The sequence below is a fragment of the Andrena cerasifolii genome, chromosome 2 (assembly GCF_050908995.1).
Source record: "Andrena cerasifolii isolate SP2316 chromosome 2, iyAndCera1_principal, whole genome shotgun sequence".
Taxonomy (NCBI): Eukaryota; Metazoa; Arthropoda; class Insecta; order Hymenoptera; family Andrenidae; genus Andrena; species Andrena cerasifolii.
The window spans coordinates 26,215,785-26,230,449 of record NC_135119.1 but is presented as its reverse complement, the minus strand read 5'-3'; the positions used below and the strand labels follow the sequence as shown (position 1 = coordinate 26,230,449).

Genomic DNA, 14,665 nt, shown 5'->3' with positions numbered 1-14,665 from the left:
GTTTTAGAAATAGCTACATAGGTTTTAGAACTTGTAAATTGTGGAGGGATTTGGGGATCTTGTTTCGGGGGACAGTAAAGTTAGAAGTGAATGAAAGTGAAATTTATTTGCGATGTCTTCGGGTGTTCGCCCCCCGATTGCTTTGGTTTTCGGATATGTTTTAGAAGACCGAGAGATAACAAATACGTGCTTTTTTATATTGGCCTGTTTGCATATTTAGGGGGTGAAACCCACCCCTGAAAGTTCTTAAGAAAAGGTACGAAAGTTCCTGTTGTTAGTTTAAAGAATATTACAACAGTGTGAGAAATAAAACTAGATATACACAATGTTATAATATTCTTTAAACGAACAATAGGAACTTTTGCACCTCTTCCTACGAACTTTGAGGGGTAGTTTCACTCCCTAAATTAGAGTTGGGGAAAGTGTAATCTAATTACAAATCACGATTAAACTGTAATTGCGTAATTGATTACACATTATTCTCTGTAATTGTTAATTTAGGTAGTTGACCATTTGGTTCTGTCAACTATCTAAATGATATACAATGATAATGATTACAGAAAATAATCTGTAATCAATTACACAATTACAGTTTAACCGAAATTTGTAATTTGTAATTAGATTACAGATTTGCATTTTAAATTTTAGAACAACTCTGCCCTAAATATGTTAATAAATGAACACATAGGTATTTATTATTTTTCGACCCTCTAACACGTACCCAAAAACCAACACAATCTAAGGCGGACACCTAAAAACCTCTCCTCGTTAGACCTACCTTAGATTTAATTAAATTCAAACTTATCCCAACCCTTAGATCAGCTCCAAAACAATAGCTAGCACGGTATAAAAATGTACTCTTCGCTCTTCTTAACTGTAAGCTTCGCGAACAGGGAACTCTAAACTTTTCACACACCTTGCTCGTCAATTTCGTTGAAATTTCCACTGCTCACTTCACTCCGGCCCAGTCGAGGGGTTGAAGCAGCAGCCACACGTGGCCGTGCCTAGCCAGACCACCACGGTCCCGTATCACCAGCAAGCATATCTCGACGCGGACGAGTTCGGTGCTTATCGATCGCGGGCCACGTTGCAGAAATAACTTGCAGCTGGGAATAAAAGCTGAGGAGCCTCTGGGAGAGTGGATTAAAGCAGTCTCGCCGCGACTCCTTTCGAGCGAACGATGACACTCGCGCCAGGACGTGATTCACTCCTCGACGTGGTCGCTCCAGACGAATCGATCGTTCGTCAGAGAATTTCAAAGTCACCTAACAGAGAGCAAACGTTCGAAGGCAATGGATACACTATTCCAGCACTCCTCCGCGGTGAAGTCGTAAGTTCGTGGGCTAAGCTCTGGGAAGTGTTGAAAGAAACAATCTCAGTCCTACTTTAGAAGATTCTTTAGAGGAGGAGAATTATTTTTTTTTTAGTCGAAAAGGATGTAAATCCCATGCTGAATAAAGTGGTGATTTCTTGGGCTAAAACATGGCAAAATTTCGGATTTTTTGTTAAGAAACTAGCGATTCAACTCATTTGAAATTTGGACCTGGTTTTTCCTTTTTATGCATCTTTGAAGTTGCACTTTTTTTATTACTAAAATGCATATAACTATTGTATTTATTGTAAAAAATTATTAAAAGAAAAACTGCAACTTCTTCAAAGATGCATAAAAGCGTGATCCACGTTTCACATGAATGGAACTGTTGGTTTCTTAAAAAAATAATCCTAAATTTTACGATGTTTTTAGTTCCGAAAGTAGAATATTTAAGTTTCTCAGATTGTCGCAAGATAGAATTGAAAGGATAAAATCACGTTCTGATTTATACAAAAAAATGAACACTTCTGTAACTTACCATTTCAAGTCCTCGATTCCCTTCGACGCGTCGATTCGCGCGTGTCGCTGTTCGAAAGGCGCTCTCGACGCGTCAGAGTAGCGAAACAGGTACTAGGCGATCCCTGGAGGAAGCTTCCCCAAGGAAGAACGTTTCCAATGCGAATTGGCTGCTGTTGCGGCGTCAGTCGCCTGCCACCGTTGATTTGGGAAGTTGCTACGCTTTTTTTAAACCGATAAGTGTGGACTAGGGCGGAGCGGTAAATTTAAAATTTGAATTTTCATCTGGCCTGAGTGCGGGATAGTTGTCTTTTGATTAACCAAACACAACTGGGAAAAAATATTGGAAAATATTCATGTCAGTAGGTTCTTTTTTCTCCTAAAAATGATTATATGATTATATGATTATATGATTATATGATTATATGATTATATGATTATATGATTATATGATTATTTATGATTATATGATTATATGATTATTTTTAGGAGAAAAAGGAACCTGCAGACATGAATATTTTCCAATTTTCTTTTACAGTTGTGTTTGGTTAATCAAAAGACAACTATCCCGCACCCAGACCACAACTGAAAATTCAAATTTAAATTTTCTCCTATACAAGTTATCGCTCCACCCTAGTGCGGACTTTGCGTAGAAGCGAAAATTCTGAAGAATTCAATGGGACCGTTTTTCTGCGACCAAAGTATATGACTACTGAAAGGATGTCCTCCGTAGTGATCAGAAGTTACGAAGCCGCGAGTCATTAGGCTGTGGTCACAAGCGACCAAACGCGTTCCTCCTCCCCTAGTGTAGGGCCACATTTAGTTGGTCACACGTGTACACACCCCAGGGCTTTAAACTACTTCCTGGCGAAGTAATGTTTACCCCTCGAAGTAACGTGTACCTCGCGAAGCAATGTCCACAACAGTTCCCCGAGGGGCGATGGGGGTGCAGGTGGAATTATTCTGGGGCGTCTACCCCTTTAAGAGAAAGAAAAGGAGTTTAACCTACTAACGCGCAAAAAGTGTGCTGAATGGACCCCCAGGCTCTCGACTTATCCACAAGATGAAGAACACTTTACTATATCCCTGCATGGTGCTGTAACTCCCTTCGAGTCGCTTGGTGGCCACCTTACCAACCGTCACATAACCCACGACGAACCCACATAGAAGTCTAATCACTACGCGCGGGTGACGCCTATAGGCGTTCAGTGAGCATTATGCACAAATGGGAGTGGAGTATTTCCGCACGCGATTTACCGTTAATAATTTCAATCTCCTTATTCAAACAGCTAATTAACAATACACTTCAGTATTAATTCACTATTAATCAATACACAACTTTAGACGCTACGAAACGGTTTATTTCAACCCATGCACCCGTACGGGATCTTCTTCCCTCCAAACCGTTTTCATTATCTTAAAATCGATCCAAGAAGACTGACCCACATTCTTCCAACGCCCTGTAGACATTCGAAGAGCGTCCCTCGCGGAAGGCATTGTTCATCCTCGACCGAAGCTACGTCAATCCAGGGAGGGAACATCAAAGCAGACGATTGCACGCGCGTGGATGGAATCTGTCTTCGTTTCAACGGGGCACACTTGCAGGGGTTGGTGTTTGATACGATTCCAGAAGCTAGGTCCACGGACGAACGATCCTCGCTCCCCTTTCTCGCGGGCAATCGGTCGCTGGGGCTTTGTGTAAGCGGATAAGTGAAAAAAGGTGTAGCCACGCGCTGCGACAAATCAACGGGGATCGTTGTTACAGCTTTCCGCACCGTTCGCTACAGGGTCGGCAGAAATCTGATCTTCAAACCTAGTGGAAACGATGGATAGAGTTTTCTCCTAGGAAGCTTCGTTTTCGAAAGAAGCAACACTCAAAATCGCACTACTATTTTACCGAAGTTCAATCGTACTTCTTATCTGCCGCAGAATTCGAGATTGGCAGTATTTATTTATCAATTTACATACAGGTTGATCTCCAACGCTGACCCGGCATCGAGTCCTCTTCAAAGTTAAGATTCAAACTTTCAACCCTAGTCGATGTGCGGGACTCCTATAACCGCATACGTCAACCACACTCCGCGAACGCCCATAGGCGTTTCCCGTCAGAAGCTGCACCAGCTACTCGACAGCAAAGCCCGCGTTATCTTCAGTTTTCCGATATTATCCAATTATCTTCGTACGATCCACCTTCCGAGCCACAGAATTTCATCCGTCCTGGTGGTTCCGTGAATTTGAAGCAGCCTGTAGGGAACCGCCCCCGAGAACCGAGTGCACCGACTGCAGCCCGCAGCTCTGCGGTGCACGTGGCTCTGGAAACGGTGTGGTGGCTTCGAAACGGATCGAACCCGACCGTCCGTCTGCGAATTCTGCCTCGTGGCGACCACTAAAACCGCAGCCCGGCCGTTTTTCCGCAGAGCTGGACATGGGGAAAGAATACCATTCGAGTGGAGGATGATCAATCGATCCCGCCCAGAGCGGTTTATTTGTTTTAATCACCCGCGAGTGCGTTCCCGTTGTCTTTGATAAGACGGGGCAAAGGGGCAGGCTAGGCGCGAGGGGTCTCTTTGATCGGTTGGATTTTTTGCTAGAGAAACGACACGGAAGGGATTGAAATCTCCAGGTGCCTGAAGCTTTCGCCACTGTATAATATTCAGATACAGAAAAGCTCGCGGAACTCACGGTTAATCACTTTAGGTTCGAGTCGATAAAAGCTTCTGTTGCATCGAGCGAGTTGCTCCTTTGAAGTAAATACTTCCCTTCCTCCATGTTTCTTTCTGTTACTGTAAGCGCGAGGGTAGAAGGGACATTTTCTTTTATGTTCCTGCAACGTAGCAGTACAGGCTTCAATTTATTGCAGTGGAAGTTGCTTTAATAGTTCTGCTTTTTAACCTTCAAGCCTGGCGATGCCTGGGGAGTTTATTTTGCTACTTCTGTTTACTTATTGAAGGCTCCACGAATTAACCCTCTGCGCCCCTACTTATCCCCTCATGGTTATTAAACTCATTAAACGTGGATGTGCTTGCTCTGCTTAACTCGTTAACACTATTAACAGCTGTTGTTCCATAAACGCGATATTAAATTTTATTTTTTTTTTTATTTGGGGCAATTGCAATGAAAATTCTGCAGCTTTTATTTTAACACTTGGCCTGATTGATAAACTGATTGACTTCATAAAATAAAAAGAAGAGAGATTTGATGTGCTCCAGTACTGGAATTGAGGAATTCACAGGAGACTGAAATGGAAAATAATTGCAAACGTACCCTGGCACTCATTTTTTCGAGGGAACGATCTGGCGAGCTGTCCCACGATCGAGCAAGGAGATTAATTAAAAATTTCGACGTGACAAAGTTTATTCAGGAAATCGTGCCTCCGTGCTCGTTCGCTCGATAAAATTAATCTCTGCTGTAAAAGAAAATTGAATCCCTTATCTGTCCAGAGGAGGTGGGGACGTGGCGGTGTCCACCGAAGTTAATTAATCACTGATAGTCATCTTACCGTGAGCATATCGTAAGCGCAAAAATAGTCTCGCTGTTTCGCTGGAAACTGTAATTAGTTACTTCATAAATCATCTTTTTGCGTGATTACGAATGTAACACGTGCCCTCGAACGCTCAATCCCACAAACCTTGCTCTTACAAAACGCATTCGCGTAAGGAAAGTTCTACTGCATTTCGATTCTATCAATTTTCTTGTTGAACTTCATCACCTGATATATTTAAAATTTCATAAAACTATTTCCTACAATTATTTCTGACAATAGAAAAAATAAAAAAAAATGAACTGCTGTATCTTGTTGAATTCGTCTTTAAAAGCATTCGAAAAAGAGTAAAAATCGGGGAGTCGAGTTTGGGGGAATTGGTAACGCGCTTGACCAGTAATTCAGAGATCTTGGGTTCGAGTCCCATCGCCAGAGGTTTCTGTTTTTCGCCACAAATAATTATTCCATTTAGAAAACTATATTCAAGGAAATATAACGTTAAGCACCATCCACACTTAATTAATTAATCCCTTGCACTACAAGCCCATAAATTAAAAAAAAAAAATATATAAAAAATTATTCACCTAAGTCTACCAATCACACGCAGTCTTCCACTTTCCACGAGGTTCAACGATTATCACTATAATAGAAGTCAGTCATTCACCTTCATCGTGTCTGAGAGACATAATTGCATTGCAAGAGATTAAGTGCCGTACACAATTCTTCTAGCGTAAGAATAAACGTTTGTGTTACCCGTAAAGCCAGCCCCACCACCGTTAATTGACACGTGATAGATCGCTGGCCGTTGATCACGGCTGGAACGTGCGCGCCGCTCCAGCCGTGAGGAGTGTACACTTATTCAAGGCGCATCGTCGCGGTATATATACTCCATCGAGCAACATTTTCCCTGTTCCAGTGCTAGAACTGAAGGGTCCGGGGAGCACGGAGGCGAGAAGAAATGAGTCGGACGTGACACAATGACATGATGAAGAGCCTGGTGGGGATCATGTGGATAGTGTTGGTGCTCATATCAGGTAAGTCCAATAAATCTATCCAGGGATAAAGGACTCGCGTGTCTCGCCCCTCGCGGCTGTTACACCATCGCTGGGGAGCCTGGGATGGTCGTTGACGTTCGCGAAACGCGGGGGGTTTATGAGCCCTTGTGCGGCTTCGGCGTCGACTCCCAACGCTGTGAATACTTGCGTAATTGGATATGGGGCCCGTCTTAGCACTGGGGAGAAGGCGTGTTCCGGGAAATTAATGAATTGATTGGTTTCGTTGGGTGCTAGCGGTGGCTTTGAATTGTATTGGGTCGGTGGAAAAATTTCCTTGTTTCGTTAAGGAAGGTTGAAGGTGATTTTTCTCTGCGAAAGTATAAGGTTCCGGATATGTTTAATTGGGTGTTGATACATCGAGTAGCTTTGCGAGCTTAGTTGAGTTTCAGGTTTTATTTGTCTGGATGAAGATATGGAAATCGTGATTTTGTTTTGAGACTGAAATATTATATCGAAGAAGAGGGGAAGAATTTTTTAGTGGATTAGTGTGTCGAATCTGTAAAGCTGCTAAATAGTATCCTAATGCTATTGCTAATGGTTCACTTCTAGGTGAACTTAATTTAAGTTGCAAATAGTAGCTTGGAGTTGCGAATGATTTGTCAGACACTTTAGATGGAGTGCCCTACAGTACTGGTGAAAAGAAAGTCCTAAACTATGCAGAGTCATAAAAGTGAAGTAGTTTCATTACAAAGAATTCTATCTTCAAATTCAAATTGATTCAAATCCATTGATTGGCGGGCTATCAGAATATAATACTTAGTTACACAGGCATGTGACAGTATGAATTTTCAAGCTTCCCTTTCACCAGCACTGTGTAGCCAGTGTAACAAAATTAAAACACAGTATAACAGAGAAGAAGGATATACAAAATCAGACAAGTAGAAGAGCCAGTATATGATCAGGCAAGTAAAGTATACGGGGCATAATCAGATAAGTAGTACCACTCTGCCTTTCCAGACAGAGAGACCAGGATCGTGCTTAATGGGACAAGTAGAATGGGTTCACGCTTAGCCAGGCGAGGAGATTAGACTCGCGTTTAGTCAGGCGAGTAGAGTGGGTCTGTGTTGATCCAGACAAGTAGGATAAGATCGTACATAACCAAAGTAGAATAGAAAGCTTCGTTAAGCCTGTAAGTGGAATAGAAACTTACTCATCCAGACGAGTAGAATAACACCATACCCACCCAGCTGGTTAAAAGAAAATTTACAATTCATATTTCTGTATGCCCTAACTTAATACAAAGCTCGAAGTATTATTTTGGTACCTCTGGGCCACTCTGGTACCTCCACGATCTGTCGGGTACAAATTCTAATGGGTCGTCCTTGAAATTTAATTACATAAGGATTTCGTGCGAGGAGGGTGTCGCGGATTTCTTACGTTTTCTTACAGGGGGATGAGAGGGAGTGAGGTAGCGTCTTACGTAATATTTCTTTAACCTAATTTTCAATATAAAACCTTTAAAAAAATTGCAATGTAAAAAGTATTACGTAAGGAAGGAGGCAGAGTTGTTCATTAACTAAATAAAAAAATTATTTAAATAACGAATCAAATAAAAATAATTACCTCAGATTATTTGACGAATAAAGTTAATTTTTTCATTCGACAGTAATTTCTCTAACTTTTATTCGTTACTTGAAATTTGTATTTAAATAAAATTCTTGCCCAAATCGTAATTATCGTTACGCAGTTTAAGGACAGTCTTCAAGATAGAAATCTCCCTAATGGAACCGTCCCACCTGTAAACACCCGGACAAGGAGCGTCTTATTCCACCGAAGGAGAACAAAATGGAGTCCCATCTACCTAATCCAATCGTGCATGCAAACCCATGATCTACATTTCAGATTCCATCTCCTATTGTAGATTGCAGGATCACGAATTCCGGAGTCCATCAGACATCACTCTAGATCCTAGATTCTGCAATTCTGATCGCCGTTCGGTCCAGCTCGCGCCGGGAACAACCCCTAAATACGATCCCCCCCGCAGAAAAGCTATCATATAAGATATTCTGCCTGCTGCATATGCATTGCGCCGACTTGCCTCCCATTCAGATGTAAATGTTTCATCGTCCACGCGCGAACGGACAATGGCCGCCGTCAACGTCCAGGGAACGTTGGCCTTTTTCCACTCGTTGTAAAGGGGTAGTTTCGGCTCGGGGTATCATGGCGAAACAACCGGCGGTTGTTTTGTAGTCGCGTGGTGGCTGGACGTGTCTGACGAGCGCGTTGCAGAATGCATTGGGTTGGTGCATACGAAATCGCCGATCGCGGATGGCGTGAAGCTTCCTTTGTTTACCGAGCGGGTGCGGCAACAATTGCTGGCGCTGGCTTGAGAAATGTCAGAGGAAGTCCAGTGAATAAAATGAATAAAACAGTTGGAAAGCTGGGAATATTTTCATTCAAACTTCATGCGCAGCAGGCTAATAGTGGTGTACTCGACCTGTAGGGGGATGTTCGAGGAACGTCAGGCTCCTGAGGTCGGGTGTATTATAAATGGAAGGGCGTCTCGGTGAACTGGGACGGGCCGTTACATTAGAACGATGTCAGACGCGGAAAAAGTTACGAGGCAGATTAAGCAACGTTACGGAGTCGCTACGACGATGCTATTAGGTGCTTCCTGCTTCCGTTTTATTTACAGTATTTAGCATCAGTCGCGGTTCGTTGATAAGGGCTGGGTCTCGGGTAGGTGTTTCCGGTTTATGAGTGGCACTTTGCACGCTTTTGGCTTTGCTGCTGGGCGCTGGGTGGGGTTTGTGGGGGTTGAGGGGAAATGGGATTGGAGGATAGGGAAGGGGTCTCTTCGGTTCTGGGAGCTTTGAAGTTATTTAGGTGTTAGCTCGGGATTTATCTGTTTTAAAGTTATTTGTTAGCTTAGATGTTATATCTATTTCAAAATTATTTGTCAGCTTGGAAGTTTAATCTGTTTTAAAATTATTTGTCAGCTTAGATGTTATATCTATTTCAAAATTATTTGTCAGCTGGGAAGTTTAATCTGTTTTAAAATTATTTGTCAGCTTAGATGTTATATCTATTTCAAAATTATTTGTCAGCTTGGAAGTTTAATCTGTTTTAAAATTATTTGTCAGCTTAGATGTTATATCTATTTCAAAATTATTTGTCAGCTTGCAAGTTTAATCTGTTTCAAAATTATTAGTTAGTTTAGAAGTTATAGCTACCTGTTTCAAAATTATTTGCCAACTTAAGAGGGATTCTAATGTAAGATGCCCTTTTTCCTACACAACTTTTGGTATTTTCTTATGAAGATTCTGCGCAACCTTTTCCGTCACAATTTGGTTCATATATTTATCCATGTTTCAGTAATGTCTACAAATTTTATTAGGGAGAAATAATTCAAATTTGTGGCAGTGCAAGCGTTTGAACGTATTTGGAACAAAAAAGAAGTCTTCCCACAGTGTCCGTGATTCCGGTCACATATTCTGCTCGCCTGAACTAAAAAAATCAAAATAATTCTCAATTAGGACGAGTTTGGCTATAGCCAGTAGCGGAATTAATTCAAAATCGTGTTTCTTCTCGCTGTTTTAGTCTGCGAAAGATACCAAAAACATGAACAAATTGATAGTAAAACTTCAAAGTGCCGCCATTGTTTTAATTGTCGATTTTATTCTTTCACACCGCCCTTTTCCCCAAAATTCTATCTATTTCAAAGTCCTCTACTAGCTTAGGTAGCTCTCCATAAAAATGCTCTACTCACCTGCACAAGAATCTTGTACAGTATTTGCCTCTAAACCCGACTTACAATTCACTTGATATTAATACTAGGAAGATACTGCGCGATTGTGCCATTATACCAAAAACCTTTATCAATCATGCAGCCACGAGAATGGTGCACACCACCCACCTGGCTCTGCGGTGGATGCAATAAATATTTCCAGTAGCTTCTGATCAGCCCAGGCCTACTCTCCTTGTCTGGCCATGTGTCGCCTCGTTCTACTAGCCCGGCTAAACGCGCTCCCGTCCTATTTGTCTTCGCAGCAGTGCTTCCATTCCTCTCGTCCGACCAGTTACGATCCCCTTCTACTTTAAATCTACACCCATGCCAACATCCAGCCTGTTGAGCACATCCAAGCACTGGCTAAAGCCAGTGACTCTTATCGCGCTGCCAATCACACTCATTCGCTAATATAATATTCCACGTCTAAATTACCTAAAAAGTTTTCTCTCATCTTTCAAAAAAACTCGAAGGCAAATTGAATATTCAAAACCAAAACTTTTCATACAGCATTTCAGACTTTATTGGTGTGCACATAGCTGAAGGAGGCTACGCACGTTTTTAAAGAATCAGAAAAATTGAAAACGATTCTGTACAATATTAATTCCATAAAAATAGGACATATAAGTTGTCCGGACTTGCTTGCCTCAGTTACGTTTAATGCTCCGGTCAGGAGGATGCGGTCTAGGCCTCTCTTTGTTTCGAGGTTAGATAATATTATTAATATTTTTGTTTATAACTTTTTTTCTAATTGTTTAAACAATTGATAAACCGTTTACCATTTGATAGATCTAATTCAAAGAAGTAACTTTTGTCTCGAAATTTCTTTTCTATCTCTTACAGATTGCGAGTTAGAAAATAAAATCGAAAAATAGCCGAATCTTCAGGGGTTAATTTCACCCCGTTACTGTGATTTTGGGCAGCAAAAAAAATTGCGTTGTAATCAGGAGAAAATTCCCTACATATCCACAAAGTTTCAGAATTTTTTGAAGTTTCAGGTTCAGGATCTTCCCTTGTTAGTACTTAGTATTTTATTTATCCTATAAGTTTAGTTTAGTTAGCTTTTTTAGCTACATATTATTAGCTAATTTATTGTACAGACTCTGTAATTAATACCAGGCTTTATTTGTATGATTTGTAAATCATGGGGAATTCCCGTATAATTATTAATAATAATAATAATAAGAATGAGATATTCCATGAAACTAAATATAAACAAACAAAATCCTCGAAACATCGACAGCCACTCGAATTCGCACCTATATGAGCAGATCCAACGCAGAAAACGTGCCTTCTACGTTCTCGAAACGTGGAGTGGATATCGAATGCTAAAAATGAAACGGGAACGTACGTACACAAGTGATTTCGTTGTTGCCTCGCCGATACGTTTTGTTCCTCCGTTCCGCACGTCGATCCCTCCGCCGTCGAAAATCCTTCTCCCGTCGGGCCGGGAGGTTGCCAGGGCTTTTCCAGGAAATGAGCATCGAATAAGTGGATACTCGAGCCGCGAATAAAGTGTCTTTTAAACGTCTGCCGCCGGAACTCGATATTTCTCGATATGTCCGGCTCATCGAGCAATCCCGTCTCGCGCGAAATGCAATATCGTCTGTGTAATATAGCGGCGGTTTCTTATTGGCGGGGCCGCTACACCGGAGCAACAATTTCACGGACGTCGGCTCGCCGACTGATTGCCCCGATAGTGTTTCTTCGTGATTCCAGCCCCCGTCCCGACGATTAAAACCGAGCGCGGTCCCGGAGGGCGGTGGATCGGGGCTCGATCGCCGAGGGTTAACCAGACGCGGGGATGAAGGCTTCGTAAGGGATGATACGTCGCGGCGGAATTCGTGCTGATGGGGATGTATCTTAACAGCCGGTGGCCCGCGATGTTTATCCGCAGTGAAATTTCCATTAGGGTTTGTTCCAGGGCGAATAACAGGGTTGTTTCGCGAGGGGTTGTGAAATTTCCATTAGGAGTTAATTGAGGGTTCGTTCGACTGTTTATTTTGGTGCGTGAAAGAGGCGAAAGGAGGGTGAACGGATTGATGGTAGGCTTTTGGTATAATGGCACGTTTTGAAAAGAAATGACGCGGGTCGGTAATCATCCCGGCATAAAAGGAAGAAAGTATTTGTGTATTCAGTGGCGAAATCAAGGTGGCACGGAACAGGGATGAAATTAATGTTGGTTTTTTTATTTATTGTGGGAGTGACAACCCTTTGGTAGATTTTAATAACGTTGAGGGGAATAGTGTGGGGATAAGAGAAATTAATTGAAATGAAATAAAGTCACAAATGTCAAAGAGAAGAAAAAGAAAGGAGAAAAGTGAAATAAAATAAAGTAACAAATATGAAAGAGAAGAAGAAGAAGGAAGAGAAGTGAAATTAAATAAAATAACAAATATCAAAGAGAAGAAGAAGGAAAAGGAAGAGAAGTGAAATGAAATAAAATAATAAATATCAAAGGGAAGAAGAAAGAAGAGAAATAAAAGTAAATAAAATAACAAATATCAAAGAGAAAATGTAGAAAGAAGAGAAATAAAATAGAACGAAGACTATTACAACCAAAATTATCAACATAAAAATATTTCATTTGTACTGTAGAGAAAAAGAAGAAAAAGGAAGAGAAGTGAAATAAAATAAAATAATAAATATCAAAGAGAAGAAGAAGAAAAAAGAGAAATAAAATAGAACGAAGACTATTACAACCAAAATTATCCACATAAAAATATTTCATTTGTACTGTAAAGAAAAAGAAGGAAAAGGAAGAGAAGTGAAATAAAATAAAACAACAAATATCAAAGAGAAGAAGAAGAAAGAAGAGAACTAATAGTAAATAAAATAACAAATATCAAAGAGAAAAAGAAGAAAGAAGAGAAATAAAATTAATTAAAATAACAAATATCATAGAGAGGACGAAAAAAGAAGAGAAATAAAATAGAACGAAGACTATTACAACCAAAATTATCAACATAAAAATATTTCATTTGTACTTGAACATCGGTTGCTAGGTTCATACCAAAGTCAACTGTTTGATAAACATAGAGCACCACCCTGACAAAATGAACTTACCGTAAACAGTTACGTGCGAGCCATTTGGAGCTGTTTATCTTAGGGTGAAAACCCGCCATTACTTTCCCCAACCCGATAGAATACAACGAACCAATGGGCCGGCGTTCCGAAGTTGTTAAAACAGTAATGGATATTCTCTTGTTTCGATGCTTCCGTTCCCTATAACTTGTACGAGGGTAGCATCAGCGGTGCGAGGGTATCGGCATGGGGGGACGCGGCGCGTGCACGTGCGCGCGCGTGCGGGTGTATCGTAAAGATTGCCTGGCACCGCTTCAAAATTGAAATCGCCCGGTATCGTTGAAGCGTATTATGAAGCATCCTGGTACCGCTCCAGGAGCCTCGTAAAACACCGATAATATAACGTTCGGCGGCGATAAATAATAACTGCGAGCGGTGCCAGGGAAATCTATTACCGAATTAATGAAAACGTTAAGCAGAGATCATCGTCGCGGGATACTGTGAACGGCGGGAGCCCCTGTCTGCCCGTCGATCTCCGCCCTGCCGTGTAATTTAATCGGTAATGGTCGTTCTCGTGGAACTCGATTAACGCCGGGAATTAATACGGGACGAAAATCGCCGACGAAATCTCCATCCCTTGCTGTTGGCGCGGTAATCGAATTATTAACAGCGACGCGGACGTGTAGGCGTTTGTTCTTTTAATTGCAGATCAGCTGCCGCTTTCGATTTTCAAGTCACTTCGATTTTCAGGTCGTTTTGATTTTTAAATGATTTCGATTTTAAAATGATTTTGATTTTCAGTTCATTTGGATTCTGAGATCGTTTCGATTTTTTAGCAGAGGTGGTAAAAAGGGGTGGAAACTAACATTATGGAATTATCGAATTTTGGGTCAAGCTTTTCTTCTGAAAGAAATTGTAACTTCGGTCGTTGAGTCTTGAAAATTAGTACTGTACCTATTATTATTATTATTTATTTATTCATTTATTCATTTATTCATTTATTTATTTATTTAAACGGAAGCCCTTTGATAAATCGATGTACAGCAGTGTATACACTGAGAAATGAAGCACAGATTAGAAAATTACATACATAATACGCAATATGGAGGCAGAATAAGTCACATAGAGATAAGCACATAAAAGTGCATATAAGAGTGAACTGTGCCTAAGTTTTTTAGGAGGGATATGTAATCTAAAGAGTTGTAGAATTTCGGGGCACTTAATAACGTGATTAATAATCTTATAACTAGAAAATAAATCCGCTATGAATCTACGTCTTTCAACTGTCGGTATTCGTAATTGACAGAGGAGGAGGCACATAATAGGAGACTGTTACCTCAGTAATTTAATTTAATTTAAATTAATTTAAGCACCTTTGGTGCTGTGATTAGGTCTTAGGGCTCAGACTGTTTTGTTTGTTTTTACTTATTTTATTTCACTTTATTTTATTTTATTGTTTTACATTTTATTTTATATTATTTTATGTTTTTGTTATATTTACTTTATCTTTGTACTAATTTGCTCCTTACTCTGTATCTAAAGGGTTCTCC

General features: G+C 40.7%; 1 protein-coding gene and 1 long non-coding RNA gene across 5 annotated transcripts in view; both read left to right on the top strand.

The window, feature by feature from the left end:
* LOC143378914 (uncharacterized) overlaps nt 1-14,665 on the top strand; it is a 92,950-nt gene that overhangs the window by 50,739 nt on the left and 27,546 nt on the right. The gene's annotated exons all lie outside the window — the stretch shown is intronic.
* The window catches only part of Nachra3 (nicotinic acetylcholine receptor alpha3 subunit), a 128,544-nt gene that overhangs the window by 91,151 nt on the left and 22,728 nt on the right, over nt 1-14,665 (top strand). For all 4 annotated transcript variants that reach the window (XM_076830976.1, XM_076830975.1, XM_076830974.1 and 1 more), the window contains exon 3: nt 6,226-6,343. In XM_076830976.1, coding sequence (XP_076687091.1) covers nt 6,292-6,343 — 52 coding nt within the window. In that variant the 5' untranslated portion in view covers nt 6,226-6,291. The remainder of the gene's footprint in view (nt 1-6,225; nt 6,344-14,665) is intronic.